This window comes from Haliotis cracherodii, unplaced genomic scaffold (genome assembly GCF_022045235.1).
Source record: "Haliotis cracherodii isolate W230 unplaced genomic scaffold, xgHalCrac1.p SCAF_9, whole genome shotgun sequence".
NCBI classification, from domain to species: Eukaryota; Metazoa; Mollusca; class Gastropoda; order Lepetellida; family Haliotidae; genus Haliotis; species Haliotis cracherodii.
The window spans coordinates 10,521,856-10,549,854 of NW_027266343.1; the positions used below are offsets into that span (position 1 = coordinate 10,521,856).

At 38.8% G+C, this 27,999-nt stretch overlaps 1 protein-coding gene across 1 annotated transcript; it reads right to left on the minus strand.

Annotated features, from left to right (window-relative positions):
• On the minus strand, nucleotides 1-25,301 carry LOC139451718 (sodium-dependent multivitamin transporter-like). The gene is made up of 16 exons (XM_071233036.1): nucleotides 24,975-25,301; nucleotides 23,254-23,322; nucleotides 22,947-22,998; nucleotides 22,581-22,648; nucleotides 21,953-22,033; nucleotides 21,723-21,796; nucleotides 18,263-18,400; nucleotides 12,799-12,934; nucleotides 11,990-12,078; nucleotides 10,722-10,834; nucleotides 9,803-9,873; nucleotides 8,809-8,895; nucleotides 3,423-3,643; nucleotides 3,363-3,371; nucleotides 2,211-2,312; nucleotides 1-217 (listed from the first exon to the last, which is right to left on the minus strand). Exons 1-16 carry the CDS (start codon nucleotides 25,299-25,301, stop codon nucleotides 1-3), a joined length of 1,854 nt encoding a protein of 617 aa, XP_071089137.1.
• Nucleotides 25,302-27,999: the final 2,698 nt, after the last annotated feature.

Sequence of the window (27,999 nt, forward strand, 5' to 3'; positions counted from 1 at the left end):
TTAGACTTGCTGCGGCTTCCGTACTGCCGTGTTGAAAGGGACAGGTAGAGTTTCGTCATGGCTGTTTTTCCGACTGGGTACGTAAGTCTCATTCCCTGGTAAAGGTGTCAGCTGTATCCCGCTTGTACTCGACACTTTCCACAGTCGCCGCGCAAACGGGAAGAGGAGTTGCGGGTTCACTGTTTGAGGGTATCGGGTATTGAGGGTATAAGTATTTCTCTGGACAAACATACTTCGATTTCCTGAGGTGAGTGTGTTCGCTGTGGTTTACGTCGCATGTTAGCAATATCCCCAACCATAACAGGACTGCCTGTAAAAATCAACTCTGAGCCAGACCTCGGATTGCATGTGCAACGATCCACACCGTTGTTATTATTGCTAAATAATATGTAGCGGTTCATATATATTTTCTAAGGCAAGTGAGGCAATATTGTTGAGGCTGAAACTTGACAAACAATATACTTAGAGAGTGTATTATGAAATTCAGTAACATCAACATGGCTTGACATCTATCACGATTAGGCTTAGAAGCGATACCTGTAATTATTGTTTTACAAAATTAAATAAACAGCCGAGCAAACGAAAGTACACACTTTAAAATTCACACTTCACTGGTGTGTATTGTGCAACTGCGACCCTCATGTTCCTCAGACGCCAAGTGCACGTCACTTGTTGTGAGATACTCATTGACACGATGCATGTAATATCGCCTGTAATACCCACATGAAATACATCACCATCACCATCACCATAGCTTGATTTTAGCCACCATTAAACATAGGTAAACATTTTCTTTTGTCTGATAGTTTTGAATCTCTACTTCTGACTGATCCTTGAAGAATTGCATTAAAGAATCTGGACCTTTCGGCATAGGGCTGATTTTTTAAAGGAAAATGTTAAACGTACATTGAAAAGTGGAAACGCATTTGGACCATCCAATACATGTCGAGTTAACAGTAGTACGACACAAGTGGAGTGCCTCTATGCAACCATAGGGCCAATGCGGGTTCTTCTGTGACCATATTATATTCTTGCATTGTACAATACACATGTGAGTTGCGTGCCTTATGCATGACATGATCCTATGAGAATGGTTTGAATCCAAGATTCGCTTTGATTATATTCTTTTTGGCCAGCACCATAGCAATGCTCGTACCTAAAAACATGGTAAATAGCAAAGACATCAATCACCTCTGATGACATTAAACTGACTTGCCATGACACAACTGAATTAAATCGACAAAACCCTTTCCATATTCATATGAAATATGTGCCAAAATCATAGTCAATTGTATGATTCCGACCTTTTCATGAGCTTGAGTTTAAGAATCACTATCAAGTAATGATGATACCAGGTGTCCGTGTATCCTGCTCAACTGGGGTCACCCGTCACAAACACATGCAATGGCAGGTCAATTGTTCACCTGCTTATGATGTCAATCACTGGATTATCTGTTCTAGACTCGTTGATTTACAGACCGCCGTCAAATATATTGCTGAGTGCGGCGTTAAACATCAAACAAACAAACAAACAAACAACAATTGTTCACCTAATAAAACAGGGAACATATGGTGCAAGTCAAAATAGGAAATTACGTCGGAAATAATTCTTGTCACTGATGCGGCAAATTTGAAAATGTCCTCCACATGTCTCTCATTGAACGTTTTGAAAGCTGAATTCAGGCCTTGAATGCTATAACCTTGTTTCAACAGCTTCTGAGCAAGAGTCGAATGGCGCCCTTTGAAATCTTGTCAGAAGGAAAATGCTTGATTGTACCTCAAAAGTTCTGAAATGTTGACACCAAGGGCTGGTGGAGCTGCAGGATTATTGCTCGACATACAGGGAAGGTTGACTATTGGAAAGTTGAAGTCATCTCTCCTGTCATAAAGTCTTGTGAAGAGCGTTTTGTGAGTCTGAATCTGTATGCATAGATCTTCATATGAAACAGATCTAGACAGCCTCGTCAGTCTGAATCTTTATGCATAGATCTTAATATGAAACAGACGAGGCGGTCTCACTGGTCTTCTTCATTACTGGTTCAGGTGGGTATAACAGTGGAAGGGAATTAGCTATTTGATGGTTATAGAGCGATATCAGATCACTAATATACCTGAATCTTTAGTTGAACTTCTTGAACAAATTACTTTGTTTTGGCTTTGCCAATCCGCGCAAGAAACCCGCTAACTAAATGTATATTCACTGGCTGGACTCACCTGTGATCCAACTTGTGACCACACCAACAATCAGCGACACCAGGAACCCAATCAAGCCATACCACACGTAGGACACATCATATAGGTAGAATGACAATCTGTGGAACCACAGCATATACATGTAGTTGATCCATATTTGAAGATGCAGTTTTAGAATGTTTATGACATAAATATGTTTGATACAAATGTTATGATTAAGATCTTGAGTCACCTTCGGATTTACCGGAATTGCACATAGCAAATATTCGGTTATAACAATCTAAATGTTTACTCCCTGGGATAGACAATCACCGTTTTGTGCCTGCCTGTGTCTGCAGCAATAAGGTCGCCCTGAGAGTGAATGTATGAACTACATTTATTCCTACTATTTTAATCGTATAAAAAGTGTTTTATTTTTTTTACTCAGTTCGATGACAATTAATCGTAAGGGTAAAGGGATGGTGTAAATCATGCTGGGGTACCATAAAGGTGGCAGAAGTATGGTGGCCTAACTTTGTATGCTTGTGATCTCGTATAGCCCGTTTTATAATATATAATTATGCACAGTGATATCTTTCAATGCTTTCATACTAGCTTGAATACAAAAACGTTATTTTACTGTCCTTTATTGAAAGGCTTTATATATTCTAAATTAATTTATTATTAATGTTTTATAATGTTTATAATTTATTATAACTTGTTGTACTTAAGATGTTGGTGATCTTTTGCCGATGTGACTTAAGTTTTTAACGCACTCACTCACTATAAGAAGCAGGGAACTTGAATACAATTCCATGTAGAGGATAAAAGCAAAATGGTCTCATTTTAATCATTCCATCAAGAGAGTGAGTGGTTTTATGGCGCTTTGAACAGTATTGCAGTTATATCACGGCATGTCCGCATAATGTGGGAGGAAAGCCCAAAGTGATGCAGGTCTCAGACGTTTACCTCTTCGGTGAAACCCACGAGGACGGGTATGGTACTGACAAACCTAGAGACAAAATCGTGGCAACTTCTACTAATGGAGCTTCAAACCGTTCGCTCGGAAAAACAGAAGTACATTTTACAAACCTATCGAGTTTAGAGTGGGGGTCATCAACAATAGAGTTTACTTTGTGAATGCATGTTTGAAAAATCGCACTTTGACGAGTCAGCATTGTCAGTTACACGATTCTAATCTGGAGTCACAGGTTATTATACGAATGTTTTTGTTATAGTTAAAAGCATACCCTTCGTGATGTGAATTCAGAATATCATCTTGTGGGAATGTTGTATTCAGAATCGTTGGGGTTGTGAATGCCATGGTACTATTCGCCTCTAGATAGGATTCTCCTGGGCATGCATTTAGAGGTGCGGGGTTTAGAGTGGTCGGCTTGACTCCATGAAGTTTTTGTAGAATGCTAAGTGTGACAGTCACTAATAGAGATGATGTACCGCCACACAGAGCTCCCTACACATGAAAATGAAAACATTTCAAGATTAGCTTAAGAATTCATTGGATTAAATACCAATATTCCTGTCACGACAAATCACAAACGAATTGTGGTATTGACACATTCCTTTCTAATCTGTCAAAATCTGGTATTATATTAAGTACAAGGAGGAAAAAAACATCTTTATTTTTGGAAGACGATTAGATATGGATTATGATCATCGACTTTGTGAAATGTGTAATTCGGGTTGCATTGAAGATGAAATACATTTCGTATTTATATGTAGACAATGTGAAGTGAAGTGTGTAATTGGTCAGTGTCGGTCACTGGCAATCTTGTACACAAGCAATACAATATATGAAAAGGTATGAATATACATTTCATGAAAACAAGTACATTTAATATGTTCTTCATGAAAAGTAAATATACATATATAATGGATTCTCATAACATTTCCCAACTTGAAAAGAAGTTTTGCATGTTGAAAAACTTCAATGCTAAACTATGTACAATTGTCATAAAACACATTCACATCATGATCACACGTCGTGATTCATGTTCCACTGTTTAAAAATATAGACTTTGTGTTTTAGTTCATAAGGGTGAATCTACATTGTCACCTCAGTTCACAGTGCATGTGAAAGAGCATCAATATATTGTCTTTTCCCTTAATGTGATGAATGTCCAGATCAAAGTTCTCAAGTTGAATGCTCCATCGCATTAGTCGCTGATTCTTGTTCTTTAGTTTCTTCACAAACACATGAGGATTGTGTTCTGTTACCATAAGTATTGGTGTCATCGTTGTACTTTAGTACACTTCAAAGTGTTTGGTCCAGAGTTTCTTTCTCTATGGTTGAGTAGTTTCTGTGATAAATATCAATTGTTTTGCTAAAGTAGCATATGGGATGGTCTGTGCCCAAATCATCTTCTTGTTGTAGTACTCCTCCTGCCCCTATGTCACAGGCATCAACATAGAGTTTGAGGGTCTGGTTGAAGTTCGGCACAACCATCACAGGTGTATTAGTCAGAATAGCTTTGATCTTCTAAAAGGCCTGTTGTTCAGAAATTTCCCACATAAATTTGCAGTCTTTCTTCAGTAGATTGGTCAATGCAGCTGCTACTTCAGAAACGTTCTGACAGAACCGGCGATAATATCAAGCCATACCTAAGAATCTCATCAATTCTTTCCTGGTTGTAGGTTCTGGAAACATGTTCACAGCTTCTACTTTTGCCTGGACAGGTTTAACTTCACTTCCCACAACATGTCCTAAATACACCACCGTGGCCTTCACAAATTCACTCTTGGACAAGTTGATCATGAGTTTAGCACAGAGAGAGAGTCAAATAACATTCTCATGGTCTTCATCTGATCATCCCACTCAACTGTAGCCACAATGACCTTATCAATGTATGCCTCACAATGGTCAATACTTGCTGTAAGTGTTTGAAAGGTAGTTCTGGCATTTTCCAATCCAAAAGACATCAAATGATACTGATATAAGCCTTCTGGTGTGACTAGAGCTGATACTTGCTTTGCCCTATCTGTTAACGGGATCTGCCAGTATCCCTTCAATAAATCTAACTTGCTTAAATACCTAACATTTCCTATCCTTTCAATACAATCGTCTATTCTAGTGAGTGAGTGAGTATTGGTTTACGCCGCTTTTAGCAATATTCCAGCAATATCACGGCGGGGGACACCAGAAATGGGCTTCACACATTGTTCCCATGTCGGGAATCCAACCCGTGTCATCGGCATGATGAGCGAAAGCTTTAACCACTAGGCTACCCTACCGCCCCCGTCTATTCTAGACGGTGGGTAAGATTTGGAAAGGACATTAACACGTGTGTAATTATTACATAGACGAATGACGCCCCCAGCCTTTGGTACAAGAATACATGGTGAACTCCAGGCAATGCAGCTGGGTTCGATGATATTATTGTCCAAGATGTACTGAATCTCTGTTCTAAGGTGAGCTAACTTGATAGGATTCACGTGTATGCGTGCTGCTTGACAGGAGTTGCATCCCCTACATTTATGTCATGAAAGATACAATCTGTCCTAGATGGCACATCTGGAAGTAAATGTGAGTATTCATGAATTAACTCTTCCAGTTCTATCTTCTGTTCACTAGTTATATGTGATAACTTAGCATCCAGATTGTTTAAGACATCTGAGTTATTAAGCTTCACATCATGTTCTGTCTTGCTCTTAGTACAAGAATCTCTCGTTAATGTGTCCTCCTCAGTAATCTCTACTTTGTATATCATGCTAACACTCACAGTCTGTGACACACTTTCAGCACACCTATCATAATAAGTTTTCATCATATTGATATGACAAACTCTTTTGGTCTTTCTCCGATCTGCAGTCTCTATGACATAATCGTTGTCACTCAATTTCTTGTATAAGGGCCAATAAGGGCCATAGTACCTAGCTCTTAGTTGGTGTCCTGGTATTGGTGAAAGAATGACTTTATTACCTGGTGCAAAGTCCCCATGTTCTGCTTTTTTTATCATACCAGGTTTTCTTCTTCTCTTGGCTCACCTGCAAGTTTTGCTTTGCCATGCTACGAGCCTTTTGAATCTCTCTTGGAAGTTTGAAACATAATCTAGCAAACTGATTTCCCTGTCATCATCTAACAACTTCTCTTTTAGGAACTTCAATGTTCCACGAAGTGTACGTCCAAATACCAACTCAAAAGGACTGAAGCCCAGTGACTCCTGCACAGATTCCCTAGCTGCAAACAATATGTATGGAATCCCTTCATCCCAATCTTTCTGATTGTCCTCACAATAAGCATTTAGCATGTTCTTCAGAGTTTGGTGGAACCGCTCTAAAGCCCCTTGTGACTCGGGATGATCCAGTGAATGTTTCATATAACCCATAATTCACCATAGTTCACACATGTCACACAACATGGCATACACAATTAAAGTTTCAAATATTGCAAACATGGCATGTCAGGTAACACCAAAACCCCACCTGAGGACTGACCACTTCCGTCTTGCTGTCGAGCAATAGCAACAATTGCATAACATCAGCCTTCACTGGGCTGTGAGCTTTCTAGGGCTTACATATAGACAATGTGAAGTGAAGTGTGTAATTGTCAGTTTTGATCACTGGCAATCTGTTCACAAGCAACATACTGTATAAAAAGGTATGAATATACATTTCAAGAAAACTTAAGTACATTTAATATATTCTTCATGAAAAGAAAATATACATATATAATGGATTCTCATAACACAAGCAAATGCTAACAGAACTTTTTTGTAGCCGAACAAGTCATGTTGCACGTGAAAGATTTTGGTGTCTTTCGTCTCTCACGTGGTTGTGTTTTTACGATTTTCCCATCTTTTCACCAAATGTATGTGGTACCGCGTTCTTTACACACAAATAAATCGCATTTCATCAGGAAATGACCAATTCATTTTTAGTATTAATTTTATATGTATGTCAGCAACACTCAGATATTTACGATTTTGCTACTTTGCGTTTCTGTTTTGCATAGAATGTATCATAACAGTAAGAGTGAGATGTCGCTAATACTGATAATAAAGTGTAATACTCATTTTGTACTTATGAATACAGCGAAATATGTGAAAAAAGCCCTGAGTACACGATTATCAAAATTGTCACTGTCAAAAAAATAATTGTAACAAATGCGTTTGCCTCCTGAAAACATCACTTATTTCTTTCTAATATATATGGCCCATGGCCTCTAATACAGAAATATAGATATATACCAAGATTCTCGTGTATGTAATGAGAACCATCGTCACAGTTTAGGATGTGCACTGGGAGAATCAGTTGGAGTGAGTGAGTGAGTATGGTTTTACACCGCTTTTAGCAATATTCCAGCAATATCACGGCAGGGAGAATCAGTTGGAAGCAGTGCATGTCCACGGGCCATGGCAGGTGGATCTCTTGTCGGGCGAATGTTTCATATAACCCATAATTCACCATAGTTCACACATGTCACACAACATGGCATACACAATTAAAGTTTCAAATATTGCAAACATGGCATGTCAGTTAACACCAAAACCCGACCTGAGGACTGACCACTTTGTCTTGCTGTCGAGCAATAGCAACAATTGCATAACATCAGCCTTCACTGGGCTGTGAGCTTTCTAGGGCTTACATATAGACAATGTGAAGTGAAGTGTGTAATTGGTCAGTGTTGATCACTGGCAATCTGTTCACAAGCAACATAATATATAAAAAGGTATGAATATACATTTCATGAAAACTAAGTATATTTAATATATTCTTCATGAAAAGAAAATATACATATATAATGGATTCTCATAACACAAGCAAATGCTAACAGAACTTTTTTGTAGCCGAACAAGTCATGTTGCACGTGAAAGATTTTGGTGTCTTTCGTCTCTCACGTGGTTGTGTTTTTACGATTTTCCCATCTTTTCACCAAATGTATGTGGTACCGCGTTCTTTACACACAAATAAATCGCATTTCATCAGGAAATGACCAATTCATTTTTAGTATTAATTTTGTATGTATGTCAGCAACACTCAGATATTTACGATTTTGCTACTTTGCGTTTCTGTTTTGCATAGAATGTATCATAACAGTAAGAGTGAGATGTCGCTAAAAATGCTAATAAAGTGTAATACTCATTTTGTACTTATGAATACAGCGAAATATTTGAAAAAAGCCCTGAGTACACGATTATCAAAATTGTCACTGTCAAATAAATAATTGTCACAATTTCGCTTGTCTTCTGTTAACATCACTTATTTCTTTCAAATGTTTATGGCCTATGGCATCTCACATAGAAATAAAGATATATACCAAGATACTCTTATACATAATGAGAACCATCGTCACAGTTTCAGTTGTGAACTGGAAGAATCAGTTAGAAGGTGTGTTCAAAATAAGTGCATGTTTACGGGCCGTGGCAGGTGGATCTCGTGTTCGCCCGGTAGTATTTAATTTGTATTGGACCCTAGGGATTGACCATTTGATATTCTGGAGGCTGGGATTTTGTCAGGAGAATAGATATTTTTTCAGTTACATCTGCAAAACCAGATATATTATTGATTAAAACTGTCAGCCTAAATATATGTTTATAACGAAAAGCACCTTGCAAAAATGTAATTCTTTTTGGAAACAATTTTTAATTTTTAACAATCTGAAGCAAAGATTTGTTTTACCACTTTGTTGGCCTTTGGGAAAACAGCTCCCAGGAAGAACATTCCTAACACAGGACCGCCAGCAGCTCCCTCCACAGCCTGTATCATCTGCAGCAAGGGAGAGAAATCTGCACACTGAACACTCTGAATCGATTTGTATAAATGGAAGTACGTCATGTCATAATGTAGCAAATCTGAACTGGAAGCGTAATGCAATTGGATTTCTAAGAAGATTATACCTCATTATGTATGTATATTAAGCATGATTTGCTGTAAATGAAAATATATTACATTTAAAAACAATAAATGTGCTGTAATGAAGTTTCTTGGATGGTTATATCCCAAGTTCAGAATGCCCTCTCGTATTTTGTAATATTCATATTCGTATATACGTCACAAGGACAAGAAACGGACCTTCACTTATACATGAGTGTGCCTTAACGGTATCATTCTACGAGTCTTCTCGAAGGTAAAGTGGCCTACGTTCTGTTTCCTCCTTACCGTGTAGACATTACAGTCTGTGCCATGTGTCAAACTGGCAATTTGTATGTATACTCAGTACATCTTTAACCTATAAACTGAGAAAACAGACAAACAAAGCGTGCTTAGAACTATGTGAATCAAACTTAGTGATACTGACAAGTTAACTGGGCCCATTTCCTCGTAAGGTCAGGAGGAGGCATGGTGACACAGTCGTCTCATGCACCGGAAACTCCATGTGCAGAGCTGCGTCCCTTGGTCACGCCAGAAACTAGATTATGGGTTCGAATCCCTGTTCGTCACGTTTATGTTTCTTGGTACCCGTGCTCATGGTCTTCATCATAGTGGTTAATGTCTGCTTCATTTCGGACTTTCCCCCTATATCAACCTGACACGCCAGGGTATAACTGGAATACTGTTCAAAGCGGCATTTAATCCAACTCTCTCACCCATTCAAAGGCCAGGTACACCTGATTTAACTTAGTAAAATTAAATATGTATATAAAGAGGACTTTTCATTTTTCGTTGCACCAACCTGTGTTATTGGCCCCTGGTGTGATCGAATCATATACGCCATTCCTATAGCCAGGAGTCCGTAGAAACAAACTGAAAAAATGACAGCAAAATGGGACAGTGGTACCAAGGTCTTGGCACTGTGACTATAAGGAGTACACAAGCACGGGATCTTTCACACAGCGTTTAACACATGACTTCTCAAATACAATTAGGGAACATCAATTAGTATTGACATAATTTATATCAGTAATTGATTTTCAAATCTAATTAGCACTGCTGCGGCTGGCTTCACTGGCTTCCTGCCTGAGTTAATAAGTGACTGTATAAGCACCCCATAAACAAGCATGGGCAATTAAATAAACATAAAAAATGAATTGTGCATGCTTGTTATTGACGTCCCACCCTCCCCTTTCTTCCCTAAGACCAAGGAGGATGGGTAAGTCGAGTGCATTGGATAGTGAGCCAACAGTAACGATGTAGCTTGGTGATTGAGCTGCTGGTTGGGGGCTTTGCACGCTTAGATTGCGCCCGGTAATCTGCATTTTTGCCTGAAGAATTACTATTTCATTGATGCATAATCACCATTTTATTGCATGTCAATGGCTTGAATTTCATGACGAAACGTAACCAGATGTCAAACTGAAGATTAAATGTTTGAAGAACTTCATTTATCATCCAAAACTGGTTACCATGACATCACAATCAAATGACATCACAAATGGCTCTGCTACTGAAGACGTTAGCAGTACTATTTTACACTTAAGACACTGCTTATTACTGTCTAGAAACTGAAAAAGTTGGAAGAATGATGTTGGACGATAAATAAAAGTCGTGCCTCTTGTCGTAAGTCTTGTGGAGTGACCGTTGACACTCTGATATTTTTTGCATAGATATTTAAAAGGAAAATCATTTAACAAGACATTTTGAGCAAATATTACCTGCCAATTTTGCAATGATTGTGGATGTCCTTTCTGAAGATCGGCGCAGTGGCACGACCAGGATATCTGCCACTGTGTTGGCGGCCAAAGCGTTGATGCCAGAGGACAGAGAACTGTGTAAAAGTATTTGTCTCACTGGTAAATAAAAGCGACATAAACATTTCCATATCCACAAAAAATCTGTGTTTAGAGAAGAGTCGATTGTACGACAACAAAGAATGAAGATGTATACATGAGCATGTGTTTATGAATCACACAGTGATGATACCAGCTGTTGGTTTAAATGTGAGTGCCCCTGCCCCACTGTTGGCACCCTTGACAAACACATGAAAAGACAAGTCAGTTATTGTCCTGAAAAAACACAACTAACGTTGGAACAATACGGGGGCATCAAGGCAAACTATGGATTCGCATCTGACATAATTTTTATCACTTCTAGTATATTACAGTAACACATTTTGAAAGTTTGACCAAACAACTTTTAAGCTAGAATCGTATGACGCGCTCTGAAATCTTCATAGATGGAGCATGTTCGATTGTACCTCAGAAATTGTAAACTGTAGACACTAAAGGCTGGACCTGCTGGAATATTGCTCGACATAAAGAAAAAGTTGACAAATGGAAAGCTGAAGTCATTCGTCTTGCAATGGAGCCTTGTAGAAAGTAATATTGTCACTCTGGATCTAGATCAATAGGAAAATATAACCACTGGACCACCATTCATTGTAATATGTTTGCCATTCTTGCCCCCAGAAGTCAGACTGGTTAGACACTGGCGTTAGCGTTTCACATATGATTATTAGCTTTTTGTCCCTGATATATCCAACCGCGGAGTCACATTTATATGTCTGAAAGGATTAACTTTGCAAAACAGTGGTATAATATATTGTATATAGGATATATGAAATGAACCACTGTAACATCTATAATGGAAGATGGTTGAAAACCTTTTAATCTGTATCATCCGAGAATAGAGAGTTTGACACATCTTTTCAACTGTTGGATTATCCACATGTGATGATGTTCTCATCTTTAGTAGACATGTTCAATGTCTCTAAATGGAAACAGTTACAGAAAACATTTACGACATTATATTTAATACCCATTGCCTCTCAAACGATGGTGACAGGGGTGTCAAATGTGAGGTATAAGTATTACTTTTGCGGCTCTTATTAATATACCAGACAATCCGTAGCCTGCATTAGACGTTTTTCGACTGCTCACCTCACTCCTAAAACTAACAAGAGATGCCCTGACGCTGACGTTACCTGAGTGCTCCGCTGAACAGGGAAGACATGTAGAGTCCGGCCAGGCCGGGGTAGGAGCCGAGAATGTCCAACACAAAGTAGGGCATCATCTTACACAGAGACGTCGTACACTGGCATTGGATGACATATCAAGAGAAAGAGCGACCAAGAGTCTCATCTTATCTGTCTCACTGTGAAAGATTGTAAGAGGTGAGTATATTCGATTCTCATGATATCATTCACTGCTGGATTATCTGATTATTTATATATTGCTGGATGTAATGTAGCCGGAATATTGTGCGGAGTGGCATTGCACAACAAAGCAACCCATAGATTTTCCGATGTATAGAAAAATATCATTCTAAACAAAACCACTCTTAACACACCACAAGGACAAAATCAGAAAGATATACTCAACTCGATAACGATATGGCCATGAAATGAACACTGATATGTGGTGAATAAAAGGGCTGTGGCATAGCACAGTGCATAAAACTTTGTCTGGTCCAATTGAAGGCCGAGTACAATTTCCCACATGGTTACATCAAGTGCATTCTATGTGACCTTCCGTGATAGTGAGTGAGTGAGTATGGTGTTACGCCTCTTTTAGCAATATTCCAGCAATATCACGGCGGGGGACACCAGAAATGGGCTTCACATAATGTACCCATGTCGGGAATCGAACCCGGGTCTTCGGCGTGACGAGCGAACGCTTTAACCACTAGGCTACCCGACCGCCCCTCCGTGATAGAATTGGAATATTGCTGAAAGCGTCTTACATTCGAAACGCCCGCTCATTCACAGTAAGAATGGAATGAATCAAGGTGTACCTGGTTCCTGTTTGTGATGTAACCAGCCTCATACGGGTCACACTGGGTGGTAAAGAAGTAGGCGACCAGTTGCAGCCCTGTGATCACCAGCAGAACACCGTATATCAGAAGCATGGGAATGTTCAGTAAGAATGCTCTGAAACGAAGAACTCTTTATTGCAGTAGCATTGGCGCTTTCAATAAGAGGGCTAGGATGAACATACTCAATAGTATGGCTCTGTAAAGAAGAAAAAGCTTCAAACCAATAGCTTGGGCATGGGCATGTAAGATTAAGAGTAAGTTAAGAACACTGTGTATCGGAGGCATGGTTATGTTTAGTTGGACTGGTTTATAAAAGCAGAACATATTGCAAAAAATATGTACAAAAGTCGGTTGAAGAAACCTTCAGCAAATATGGAATATTAAGTTGGACTATGCATCATGGTTTGATGCCCTCTTGTTGAGCCTTGATATCATTCATCTTTACAATTTCCCCCCTGGGGACCCGGGTAGATAAGAATGTGTCCTCAGCACCCCATTGCTGGTCGTAAAAGGCGACTGAATTGGGCAACCCGTTGTCGTGGGTTGCATCCATGTGTCGGCGGAGGACGAGAGTCTGGAGGTTGAGGGCAGTGGTTTCAGGTATAGCTTTCCTTTGCCCAATACACCACTTCGATCCTTACTTCACCTCGACGGCTGGTAGGGTATAGGCTCGGTCCTATCGATTGCCTGGCCATGCTGAACCCTTTGCGTTATCATATTTAGCACAGATTTGACCTGATTTCTCCTTTTATAAACTCTGTTCAATCCGTTTTCAACCCAAAACAACATTTGTATATATTTGCTTGTTGAAATATTTGCAATATTTGCCTAGCGTCTTAAAGCCCAGAAGGTGGTGTCTCATGGGCCAATCTGGTGGTACACTATTTCCACTTGATTAAACCCTCTTGGTATCAATGGTGCCGCCTGTTGGAAGCCCACAGACATTTGGCGTAGTCCTCGTTGATACTCCATGATGGATGGGGAGCCAGGAGGGTGAAACACAATCTATATCACCCTGGGTGCTCAAAATTAAAAAAAAACAAAAACGTTATCAAACTGATGATACTGATGATGAGTAAAATATGATCAACAGATTGTGTTATTCTGAACGTGAAACCTGCCCTCGATTCATTGTTGCAGTGAGAAAAAGTTGACTTCTCCATTTCAATTAGAAAAAGCAATTCAAAGCATTGCTTGAACTATTAAGGATGTTACCCAAATTAGATCTAATGCAGTTCTAAAAGAATATGTAAAGAGATAGAGCAGGCAGCTCTCATGGAAACAAAATGGTTTGAAAATATCCCAATCACATACTATCCACACAAATCCTTGAACGTTAGCAAAGGAATGTTGAGGCGAAGTGTTTCAACTTTAAGAAGGGTGGAGTTTATTTACCTTCAAACACTTACCACCTTAAGTTTGATGTTCCACAGTTGCCACAATCAATTAAAGTTGAGATGCTTTTCTATGAGAATTGACATGTATATCCCTAGTCATCTGAGGTGCCAGATATTTGGGCATGGGCAGCAACCATGTACCTATCGTGTTGCTTGCTATCGTTTTGGAAGCAAAGGTCATGATAGCAGCATATGTACTTCTGAATTAAAATGTGTTCATTGCTCAGGTCCACACATGTCATCATCTAATGAGTGTTCGGTTTGGCAGTTTGAAATGACCATTCAACGCATAAAAACAGAAAAGAATATTCGTTTTTCAGATGCAAGGAAGCTACTTCAATAACATTGCCTTGAGAGGTAAGTCAACCTACGCTGAGGCCATGAAACCGTCTAAAAATCAATTGACTGTCAAACTGACTTAACTTGGGTGAATACAGACACACCAGTGAGCGTTTCGTGATCTCACTTCTTCATTTACACCAACTGAATCTTCCAACAAACATAAAATACAACAGAAGCTCAAACCACTTCTTCTCCACTTGAGAAAAAGAAAAATGTGAATGTGGACTACTCAAAGAAACCAAATAAAACTGATTGAATACCAAACGGACAAAGAGGTCCTGTGTCCATATTCAACAGGTTTGTCATCCCATCAGAGCACCCGCCCCAGTAGCCATTCTCCTAAGAAAAAAGTCCGGGAGCGCTCTCCAATAAATAACTAGTACGCTATTACAATGACATTTTCGAGGTATTAGTGCTAATTTTGAGGAAATTAACCTGTTAGCTCAAGAGTATATAACCTCTAGGCATTTAGCCTCCGGGAACCGTTTCTGAGAGATGATCATCCAATAAATTTACGCCAGTATGATAGTTACAGTTCGATTGCACGGATTACCAATGGTAAGGCCTCTGGTGACGCAAGTATACTAGTGAAACTGGGTACACTACATAGCCCTATTGCCCCTTATATGAACCTACAAGTCTTTGCAGTATGTATAAGTTTACATATTGCAATAACTGTGCTCCTTATATATATATATATATACCTGCATATCAAATGAGATCTTGATCATCTCATTGATCAGCTTCCAAAGCCGTTCATTATTGTGGGCGAGTTAAATGGTCACAATCCCTTATGGGGTTCATCTACACAAAATGACAAGGGAAAAGTACTTGAAGACATTCTTGATAAGCATTGTCTATTTCTGCTTAATAAAACACCTACACCTCCACCCGGCAACAGATTTGTGCAGTAGTGTTCACTTTCCTACCGTGCTTACATCTATATCTCCTTTTGTGGATAGTTCCATTTCCAAATGGCTATTTTCCAAGGCTGATTGGCTGTCCATTAGTTCTTTGTGCTGTACTAAATTGAACGTTGATCATCTTATAAATGATCACGACCAAATTAAACTGTTTTCTGATACATTACTCAGCATTACCAACTCCACGTGTTCACACACCATGGTACAATGAAGATTGCAAAAAATCTAGAAAGACCAGGAAGAAGGCTGAAAGAGTTTATAATAAACATCCAACTCAATATAACTTAAAACACTTGCGAGATATCAAGAGCTCGTAGAACCATCCAGCAAAATAATTAAAGCAGCTGGAGACATTTTGTACTCCACTCAATAAAGTATCAAATATGGTTCGGAGGGTAAAAGGTAAAGGGTGCACTAGCGGTTTTCAAAACGCAAAAGCTGATACTGAGGCATACTCACAAAAACGACATTGCTAATAAGCTGGCAGAGACAATTAGTAAATATTTATCGTCTCCCAACTATGATCCCAAATTTCAAACGTTTAATAGTCAGCAGGAAAAGAAGATTCTTAATTTCAAATCCGATAAATCTGAAGACTACAATGAATTTTTATCCTTATGTGAACTGCAAGAGGCTCTAAACAAAGCTCATGATACAGCATATGGGCCAGATGATATCCATTATCGATGATGGAAACATCTACCTGCGTCATATTTTTTAACCCTCTTGTTCATTTTCAATAATATTTGGGAATAGGGCAATTTTCCTTCTTCTTGGCATGAGGCTAATATAATTCATGTGCTAAAACCAGGGAAGGATCACACGAATGCTTCTAATCACCGTCCAATAGCTTTAACAAGCTGCATTTGTAAAACCATGGAACAAATGATCAACAGGCGTCTTGTCTGGTATTTGGAATCTAATAACCTGATAACTGATATACAGTTTTGTTTCAGGCATCAGAGGAGCACCATTGATCATCTCGTTAGATTAGGGTCATGTGTACGCAATGGTTTTATTTATTAACAAAATCTCGCATTAATGGGTTTTTTTATTTAGAGAAGGCCTATGATACAATATGGAAATATGTCATCTCTATGATATTGGTCTTCGTGGCAGTATGCCTGATTTTATCAAACGCTTTTTAGAAGATAGACAATTTAAAGTTCAATGGGCTCCACATTATCTGAGATATATGATCAGGAAATAGTGATCCCTTAGGGTAGTTTTTTATCAGTGACATTTTTAGCATAAAAATCAATAGCCTTGCAAAAGTTTTAAATTATAATTATGATGGTTTGTTATTTGTTGACGATTTCAGTGTATATTGCCGTTGTTGAAATATGAATACCATTGAAAGAAAGTTACAACTTTACCTCAATATAATACATAAATGGTCTCTAGAAATTTTTGTTTAGTTCTCTAAAACTAAAACGGAAATTACAGAAGGATCCTGAATTGACTGTGAATAATATTCCAATAAAAGCAGTCAAAGAAACCAAGTTTTTGAGACCTTTGATCATAAGTTATCTTTCATACCTCATATAAAAACATCTGAAGGCTAGATGTTTGAAAGCACTTGGCATCTTAAGGATGCTATCAAATGCTAAATGGGGTGGAGACCAACAAACTCTGTTACATCTGTACAGAACATGGATTCGATCTAAACTTGATTACGGTTTTTCATATATGGTTCAACCCATCAATCGTACATTGAAGAGCTTAACACAGTTCACCATCAAGGTCTAAGATTGTGTCTGGGTGTATTCGAACTTCCCCTGTTGAAAGTTTATATGCTGAAACTAATGAACCGTGTCTTGATATCAGAAGGATAAATATGGCACTGCAATACGTCACAAAACCACATTCCAATCCATCCAATCCGGTGTTTAACATGGTTTTTAATCCTCCTTATCAGACTCAATATGACAAGAAACCTAGCTCAATTGATGGAAGTTCTATATTAACGGCAGAGGCTAAGGCTATACTATTAGCCTTGCAAATTATTGAATGTTCAAAAGAGTCCAGTTTTATCATTTTTTCTGATAGTTTGTCCTGTTTACAGGCAACAACCGTAAAACTGACCATCCCTTTCCAGTTGAAATTTTGAAATGTCACTTGAATTTGTCCGTGGCGAATAATGACATCGTCTTCTGGCTCCCCGGTCATGTTGGTATCAATAGAAATACTAAGCAGATTCTGCAGCTAAAGCTGCTCTTGGGAAATCATTCTCGATAGGTACTTTCCCATATACTGACCTCAAACCTGCTATTTGCCAATATGTGGCAGCAAAAGTGGAATAAAAAGTACTAAATAAGCTTCATGCCATACAACCCTTGATTAGAACTCATGCCCTTACTGGATAAAGTCGTCAGTATAAAGTGTGTTATCCGTCATTTGACTCATTCCTTTTTATTGAAGGGTGAGGATCCCCCTCAATGTATTCCTTGCCATAGTCCTATGACTATCAAGCACTTTTGTTGGAATGTGTGGATTTGCACTTTTTGTTCAAGGTTTTTATACTGTTCATCTCTAACCACTTAGCTTTAGCCTACTTTAAAGAAATTAAATTAAATGAAAAAATGTAGATTTTAAATTTTGAACGTCAGTTTTTAATGTTTACTGTGATAAGGGACTGAAGTTTAAGCAATCGTCGTCATCATTTTTACATTTTAAAATAATATTGTCTAAAGGAAACGGATTTTCTTTTTCTAGCCGCGAATAGCTGGAATATTGCTGGTGCGGCTAAAAGTAACAGTTACTCACTCACTCATTTCTTACATTTTGGATCCTTTCATTGACCGAATTGCGCACATTCTCTGCATGGTTGTTTGGTTGAACATGTTGACGTACCAGTTGAAGAAACCTCCCAGAAATAGTCCCCAAACAGTGTGGCGAACGCGGGGATCGGGGCTGAGCCTGCAGAAATATTTGTACAAATCGAATGAAGACTCAATGGAGAGGATATTTACTCACTGTCATAGGCTGTATATCAATAGTCTACTGGTGTACGCTGTAATCTGCAATCACACTGCAATCCAATCTGTATATACATATGCACAAAGTTAAGCGCCACCCACCATATTTGTGAGCTGTTACTATTGGCACTTAATGATGACTATTATAACGAGATGTACGATTGTTAATAGCTGTATATGTAAACCTCATGTGATGCAAAACTTGGCCCAAAGCAAGTTGATCTTGTGTTCCAAAAGAATATGAGCAGAATGGAATTTTACCGAAGACCAGAAATTGAAGGATTAGAAAACATTGAAAAACTGTTTTTTTCATGTAACTATCATGATATCAACAGACCATATCAGGTGTCACATATAGACACCCTAGGGAGTGCAGAGTCTATTGCAAGACAGAAACGTCAGTAACGTGTGTATGATCCACGGACATTGACCACAGCTTCAACCCTACACCTCATACTCATTACAAGTTGTTGAATGCTTCTCTGAGGCAAACGGATCCCGAGATCTATGTGGTCTAGCATTGTCGTCCATGTGAACAGGTCTTGTCTGAAGAGGATGGTTGTCAAAATGAGGGACTACCACTGGACGAAGAACGGCATCTTGGTATGGTTGGCCAATCAGGTTTCCACGAAATGTCACCAGCGGAAGTTTGCAGCCGAAGGAAACACAACCCCATATCATGACAGACCCCCCCCCCCCCCACACACACACACACACATGCTAAGGTCTACTGGATGTTCCGTCAGACCAATGGATCCTTCTCCAGTTGGCCAAGTTCCATCGACTACGGGCACGACACCATATCAGACGATTCCACATGTGCCTCTCAGTCAGTTGAGGACGTTTTACTGGTCTTCTGGCGTTATAACCCGCCGCTCTGAGGCGACGCTTTACGGTCATCGTCGAGAGTCTCTGATGGGTAATCCACTGCAGTCTTAAATCTGTTGAAGTGGCAAATGGATTTCGTCTGACTATCCTGAAAAGAAGTCCGTCCTCTCTGTTAAGAGGTCTTTTTGGCCTACCAGACCTATGCCTGTCATTGACATCATAGGTTTGACCATGTTTGACAATCGAACGAGTGATAACACTGTGATGACGACCCATTTGTCTTGAAATGGCCCTGCTTGTCATGTCAGCATTTTTCATGCCTATCACTTGCCATCTTTCAGCGTTCGTTAATTTTCTCCTAACCATTGCTGATTTTCAACCTCTATTGGAAAGGGAATCTCACACAGAAGCAAAATGCAATCACATGTCTGAAACTTGAATTTTACTATTCATAGGGTAGGGGAACTGCAGCAACACTCAAAGCACGCTTTCCTTGTGGTATCTGGACAATTGTGGGTTCATGAAACTATGGAAGTCTAATTCAGTCATACATCATCATATTTCGTATTTCTGATTCCCACACGTGAAATCAAGAGACTATGAATATGGTGGCGCTTAACTTTTGTGCATGTGTATACCTTCATATTATTGTCTTTGAAAGATTATCAATGATCCTTAATAATCAAGAACTTTTTTTACATTCACAGAGAGTATTTGTAGTCTTAAAATCTTAAAGGATTTGCTTGAAGTTTTGCAATCTCAAAAAAGAACTAAGTTCAAATGTGTCAAAACATGTGATTTGTCTATCCCATATGACAAACTTAAGAGAAAAAAATTCATAACTTGATCCATTGGGCATTTGTCACTAAACACGTTGACCATACCTGCAGTTAAATCTCTATCGTCAAAGGTCCAGGACAATTTGCCATAAACAAAAGTAAATGTCATTCGATATTTACTGAGAAAACAATATGTGAAATGCTGGACTTAATCATTAATAACAATGTGAAATTTGGGGATGAGACATTTAGACAGGGAGTAGGCATCCCCATGGGCACCGACTGTGCTCCCCTTTTGGCTGATCTCTATGTTATGCATACAGAAGGTTTGCTTGGATTGGAGCAATCTAAACAAGGGAATTTGGAAGACGTGTAACGGAAGCTGCGGGTATATATTGATGATGTGATATTAAAAATAGTTCAAATAGCCGATTCCCTTCAAATGATTTGTCCACATGAATCGACCAAGATCTATGCATAAAGATTCAGAATGACAAAAAACTCTCTCTCTAAGACTGCATGACAAGAGAGATGACTGCAACTTTCCAATAGTCATATGTCCAAATTTCCTTTATGTCAAACAATATTGCGGCAGCTTCAGGCTTTAACAACTTTTGAGGTACAGTCGAGCACATACTCTCTACGAAAATTACAATGAGCGTCACACAACTCTTGCTCAAACATGCAAGGCCTCAGAAAGTCTTACTAAACGTTTCTTTTTTTAAGAAATGTTGAGCATATTTCTAATACTGACACACCCGTGACAAAAATGAGGTCAGATCCAATTTCCCTAATTAGGCTTGGACCATGCATTCACGTGTTTTTTCCCTGTATTGTAATCATACATTTAGTGATATTAACTTGAATTAAAGTCAACTGGTATATGCAGCCAAAGCCCCGTCTTTACGATCATGTATGAGTGAAATTCAGTACCCAGTTGAATAGCAACATTGTCATATGCAACCTATGTTTTTTTGTTCAGTCCATTCATGCCTATTCATTGTCCAAGACACTCTTTGAGACCGAAGGCCGAAAAGGTATGAAACAGCAAACGTGAAGACTCACTTGCCTGTTTTTTCCCGCTCACTTGCATTGGGTTCCACAAATTTCATGTCTTCGGGTTTCATTTCTAACCCGCACTTTTCCAACTGTGTCTTCTAGACAACGAATGTTTGAATCTGACTGTAAATGACAATGTCATTTGAAACAGCCGCTTTCTCTCGGACTTATTTGTTCCGATTCGTTACAGTCTGACCGTTGTAGTTCTTCCTGCTTCTTTTCTTGTCTTGCTTGACAGGCTCTAAGAACTTTGTTTTGATCCTACACTCCATTGATTGGCTACTGACTTGTTAAGTTATGTGCATAAATTAAACAGTTACTTGATTCATGTCACGCCACGGTATATTTCCTACAACTGGAATCTTTATCAATCTCGTCATTTTTGTCAGCTGTGATACATGCATCTTTTTTAGTTAAACTATTGTAGTTAACACTTATTTACTTACAAGGATTGACTGTGTATTTTCTTACGCGGATTCATACAGTTTACACATCGATTTTTCTATTCATATCTCAATGAACCGAAAGTGATACACAGTCAATCCTTAAATAATTAGCAACATTTTCATATCTTTGTAATCAAAACAAATTACCCACTCGTCAAACTGTACACGTCCTTCCTGGTGGTTGATTTCCCAAACTTTTTGAAGAGTCCCAATCCTGCCCATGCTCTGGTAGAAAGAATAGGTAATGATGGTTTATTTCATAAACTGACGTGACCAATTTTAGAACTTGGTTCCAAATGTTTATTAACCATATGAAAATAACGTCATTAATTAATCACATTATGTTATAGAATGTAGACATGAACACGACTATTATCTCACCAGCACTATAACTAGCACTATGCCCCCAAACATGAACACAGACTGCAATACATCCGTCCACACCACGCTCCGTATGCCGCCCTGAAATAACATGGGAGGGAAAATAAAACCTTCTCCATATATACATTTGTTATAGATGAAGTTGATCTGCTTCATATATACTTGAACAATGTTACATTGAAACACATAAAATATAATTATGCAATCAAATGTCAAATCTGTAATGCATACTCGAAAATAATGAAATCAATACAAATAAGAAGACGCAGGTTCCGCACATACAAATTGTCACGACATATAAAGCGATTTAAAGCATTTTCTTGAAAAGAATCCTGTCCTCATATCAGCAAATGATAAATGGTACAGGTACCTCCTTTAGTTCCCGCACAAATTCTTCTGAACTTAGGATATGTGTGAGGACGTCATCATGTCCAATAATACAAAACAATTACTTATATGAATATATCAGTCAACATATAGCAATATTTGAAATATTTGTACCACAATCCAGTGATAGAATATAGATCTGCGACGATTCACAGATAATCTGCAGTTTTACCGCGTCTTTAGCACAAAATAAAACCTAGTCTAAATGGAATCTCCACACCGTTTTGGAATGATTACTCACAATGGATGTGTAGACTGTGCCGACGAGTCCGACAATCACAATGGACATCCAAAGAGGAATGCCTGCAGCTGGTGAAAAAGCAAAGAAGAACCGTGCCGAAGATTACATGCTTGGGGGAATCAGTAGGAGCAGAATGGATGCGCATGAGGACATACAGTTTGGTGTGTTTCCAGATGTGTAAGTGTTATTGATCCCAAAAATTAATACAAAGTTAATTAACGTTCCAAGTCTTATGTTTATCAACATTTCCTGTAGCACTCCTTTACTACATTTATTCAGACATCATTGATGTCACCTAAGAGAACATACTGTATATGCTTCTATTGCAATCGAACTGCCTTGTGACCAGATTATTTATTTACTTACATACTTGGAGAGCCAGAGCAGGAGAAAATAACGCCACAGCCATGTATATAACCTAGATATTAGATCCATAGGATTAGAATATACCATATTACAAGCTAAAAGTCTGCAAATCACTTATTAAGAGCAGGCTAAATTAAGTAGAATCTTGCACATTGTAACATTGTTCAAAACAATGGATGTCTGGCGAACACTGGTGTAATAGAGTAATTTGAAAACTTCGATGACTGCTAAAATTGGTATCAACATATATACAATTTGGATATGGATAATTCTACTTCAAACATGAGACACTTATTCCGAGTCTTACCGTTTGTAACATTCCAAGGAATGTCCCGAATATGCGCACTGCAGTTGAATCAAATCTTCTTCCAAGATACTTTAAACCGAAAATGTAGGCAGTTGATCATATGCAACAATCACAAAACCATATAAACTGTCAACGATCATCCATCGAAACAGATGTGTTATTTGTCAAAGGCTGTTTGTTCTCTCAAAATAATTTAAAAATATCATCTTAAAGTGTCTCTTACAATGATGTCATAGTGCTTGTTGTTGCCATTGAGACCGATGGTTACCTCATGCCGATAAGTCTACTTGAATAGCATAATATATATTTAAATATATAATGAGGGCGTCATGGTCAATGATGAATACAAAAATCTTTGGAATAGGCCCGTATACAGCCTCAGACCTATCCAGGCCAACAAACCTGATCTATTACGTGTTGATAAATCCAATCAAATCATTTATATCATTGGATTTTCTTTCCCTTTTCACACTTATGTGATTGACAAGATTCAGGATAAACATGGCATATATGCGGACATTGCTTTCGAAATGTCACGCTTGCATCCCAAGAACCAAGTTGTCCGACTCCCCATTGTTCTCGGTTCCTCAGGTTTGGCACCTCCCAGTCTGTTGACTGACGTTGTTAGATTACCCGGGTTTGCTACTACGAATACAGACCTTACAATCTTGGTAATGCATTAGGCTGCAGTGTTTGGGAGTCTATACATTCTCCGAAAAGTTCTGAGTTGATTTGACTGGGGAGGGCCTCCTGGGAGAAGTCCTATTCACTGTCTGGGCTGCATGTTAAGGGCACAAGGGCCCTGAGCTGATGATGAGTCTAACTAGCCTGACTGTGCCAGAATCACCCAAACCCTCTATGATGCATTTTTTAAATTTTAATCTGACCATAATAATTAATAGAAGTGACAAAACATTTCCAGAATAATAGGGAAACCCCTTCTAAAAGCAGGGACCATTGTACGATTCCGAATATATCATGAGGATGTGTTCACGAATCTCTATCAAATGGGGTGCTGTGACATGTATGTGCCACACACGATTGCACCCGTCATAAACACATCAATGGCAGATCAGTTCTCACCTGAAGTTGTAACCTGATCCAACAACTTTTTGAGGCAAGAGCAGTATGACAGTCTTTGAAATCTTCAAAGAAAGAGTATGCTCGATTGTACCTCAAAAGTTGATAAAAAAGGCTAGAGTTGTAGGAACATTGTTCGACAAGAAGGGAACGTTGGCTATTGACAAGTTTAAGTAATCTCTCTTGTCATAAGAGTCTTGTGGAAAGTTATAGTCACTCTTCATTCATAGATCTTAACATGAAAGAGATGAGGCTGTTTCACATATGTCTTTTATTTCTAGGTCAGGTGGGTAAACCAGCGGAAGGGAATTGACTATTTGATCATCATGAATAATATCAGATAACCGATCCACCTGAAGCCAAATCCAGAGGTTATTAAAGCTGTTGACACTAATAATTCAGGTTTAGTTGGAAGCTTCTGATCACCATATTCGTGTTTTTTGTTTAACTTTGAACTCGGCACTATTCCATCTCTATAACGGTGTCATGTAAAAAATCGAATTTTGACCAGACAAATCTGTTTGATATTATGAGAAACGCCCCATGCCTATCACATGTATGCCCCATGTATTATCACCTATCACAACCTTGAATCTCCTTTACTTGTTAGTTTGATCTTGTGTAGCATAAAGTGTACCTACCTCAAATATGCTGACAATGCGTAACGGGTATAGAAGCGGGAGACAAGTATAGACGCCGGCAAGGTAGGTGAAACTTCGGCTTATGAACAGGTAGATGATCATAGTTCCGTACGTGTATATCTCCGAGGGGTAGCCCAGTAAGGACACTGCCGATTGCATGGTTACGAACATGGAGATAGCAACGGAGAAGACTCCCATCTGTCGGTTCCCCAGGAGGTAGGTTTCTCTTGTGTTCTTACTCCTTACTGCGAAGAACACTCCGATACCGAATGATAAGGCGAGCATCACTCCAATGACAATGTAATCGGGGGTGTTTAGAGTTTGCATTTTGATCTGAAACAAAACATGATACGGTTACTATACTCCTGTCTCATAGGATTTGGGGTATAATAATGTGTTAATACGACAATAAATATTATAATCTTTTCTTGTAAACTCATGGCTCCATTACAGTTGAATAAAAAATACAGACACAGAAATGTTCAGACACAATACTCACATCATAGAAAACTGAATGTGGACAGTAATGAATTGCTGAAGTTGGTTGTTATGGTGATGCAATCACGTACCGACATCTAATGGTCTATATAATATATATATATTTCAAATACATATTATTACTTCCACCCGTATGTAAGTAAACGAGTCCGTCTTGCGTAGATACATCCATATAAGACTAAATTGTCTGCTTGTGGCATCACAATGTTTCCCTGACGTAACAGTGGATTAAATTCACATTTGTGACTTGACTTTAATATGTCTACACACATGTAAATGCATATGTGACAATGAATACTTAAGACCTGAATAAAAGTGTCACCAGGTCGTAAGATTAGTCTAGTCAGTCTTGTGACTGCACAGCTCCCCCGCATAATTAAATTGTCTTCTTTCCTATGCTGTTTGGCAAAGTCCGGAGGTAGTCGTTGTACTGTGACATTGCAATCTTCGTTAGAGAATTAGTGACCCGACAACTACATTCTCTTGTGATTTAATGACACATTTTTACCATGTATTGATTTAGTATATGTATTCTTAGATGTGTTTACTGCCTTTTTCATGTGTTGAAAATGTTTTTGGGAATTATCTATGTACCCACAGATATTGTTACACAGTTATGAATTCTTTCAATATATTACTGTAATACAGTTGTTTAGCTAAACCGCTTGTGTATATGCTCTGAAGTATGTAATCAATATTGATTGTTTTTTATATCCTTACTATTGTCATCTTTTGGTACAATCAGCTGCTGGTAATAAACCTATTAACTCATTTTCAGTATTACTTTCTACTTGTTGAATGACACCCCTGATCATTGGAGAACAGCTCCATGACGGGACAATTGTTATTTGGAGGCTGGTCTGGGAGAGCTCTAGTTTGAGGACTAGGGGGTCCTTATTGTATTCGTGGTCAGTATTTGTGGCTCACAGTTGGCTATATGGCAGAAAACATCTATAATAAAGAAGGCTTCTGAGGATGAATTGTTGGAAAATGCTGATAATTATCTTTGATATGCAGACTGGCTTAAGCATTTGGCAAATTGGGAAGAGTTGATCTCCGAGTTATGGTCGGATCCAATCGAGGTAGAGGAGAATCAGAACGGGACGAAAATAGGTGCAAATAGCGCAGGTCTCTCCTTTGCAGAACAGTTGAGTTGAGAAAACTAGCATTAGGAGAAAGGAGGTTAGAAGCTGAACTTGAGCAAGGGCAGTGAGATGCTCAAAGAGAAGAAATAAGGTTACCACATGAATTCAGATTAAGAGAGTTGGAAATAAGAAAAGGTGGCAGTCAAGCTGGTGATAGGATCAAGGCAGTTTGAAAGGATAACAGGTAAGTTACAATGGTCTGAATAATATTGGCATATTCTAAAGGCAATTCTCAAGTCTTGTGAGGTGACACATGAAACATATCGTCAGAAATTTCAAGGTCTCAAGAAGGCAGGTTCTGAAGGTAACGCCGAGTTTACTACAAGAATGGCAATTTGTTTGATAAGTGGACAAATGCAGAATATATGTGGGAGGTGTCTGAGCTTAGAGATTTGATGGTGTTAGAAGAGGTCAAGGATACTATGCCGCCTGGTGTGAAATTGGTGAAAATCAGAAATTGGTGAAGTTGTCAGAAGTGTTCACAAGGTTCAGTCATCAAGCGGAAGCTCTTCTCACAATAGTGTATGTCCGTATGGTGGACATACTAATGGCAATGGCAGTCGTGGTGGTGGGCAAAGTCATGGTCTTAGTAGTGGTCAGTTTGCCCAAGCTTGTGGTCTGAGTGGTTGTCAAAATGGAAGCAAGGCTAATTAGTTTGCTTGTAGTGGTAGCCAAGTTGTTACTTCCAGGGTACTAGATGCAGTAATTGTGTCAAGTCAAATCAGTTGGTCATTGATTGTTTCAAACGGAAAAGGGATGATAAGTTGGCGATAGGCTTTGTTCAGACCTCAGCAGGTGCGGAAGGTAGAGATATAGTTAAGTTGGCTGCTCTGATAAATATGTGCATTGTGGCGTGGTGTCAGGTGTAGATGTCTTGTTAGGTAACGACTTAACAGTCAGGTGTTATCCAGATCAATTGGTATCAGGAGTCGTTGTGTAGGACTCAGAAGGAAGACAAATCTTTTGAGGTGATATCGTCTTTGGTGTCGTCTGATGATCAGGACTCTTGGGAATTCTATGTTCATTGGGAAGGCATCATCAGGCTGAGTTTGCTGGTCATCTTGGTAGGACTAAGACCAATGAACGGATAAGTTCTGATTATTTCTTGCCAGAAATGTACAGTGGCGAAGAAGATTTCTGTCAGCTTTGTTATATTTGTCAAGTATCAGGAAAACTCAATAGAGAAGATAGACAATTTGAGTTCTATTGTCGTACTCCCAAGGGCCCCTTAAAATTGATACAAGAGAAGTGGCTAGGTCATTTAAACATATTTATTCACTATAAGTGAACGGGATTGGGTGACAAGTTCTTAGATTGCCCCCTACCTGGTATTTACACAATTTCACATCCCTGATATATGCATTCAACACAGTAGAAGAGAC

What these genes read in the sequence shown, in the direction of transcription:
- LOC139451718 (XM_071233036.1), bottom strand. Translation starts at nt 25,301, where the DNA reads ATGCAAACTCTAAACACCCCCGATTACATTGTCATTGGAGTGATGCTC. An exon ending in CTGTTCAGCGGAGCACTCAG is followed by an intron (nt 10,835 to 11,989) that starts GTAACGTCAGCG and finishes ACTTTTACACAG; the next exon opens with TTCTCTGTCCTCTGGCATCA. An exon ending in TCCCAAAGGCCAACAAAGTG is followed by an intron (nt 3,644 to 8,808) that starts GTAAAACAAATC and finishes TTTCATGTGTAG; the next exon opens with GGAGCTCTGTGTGGCGGTAC.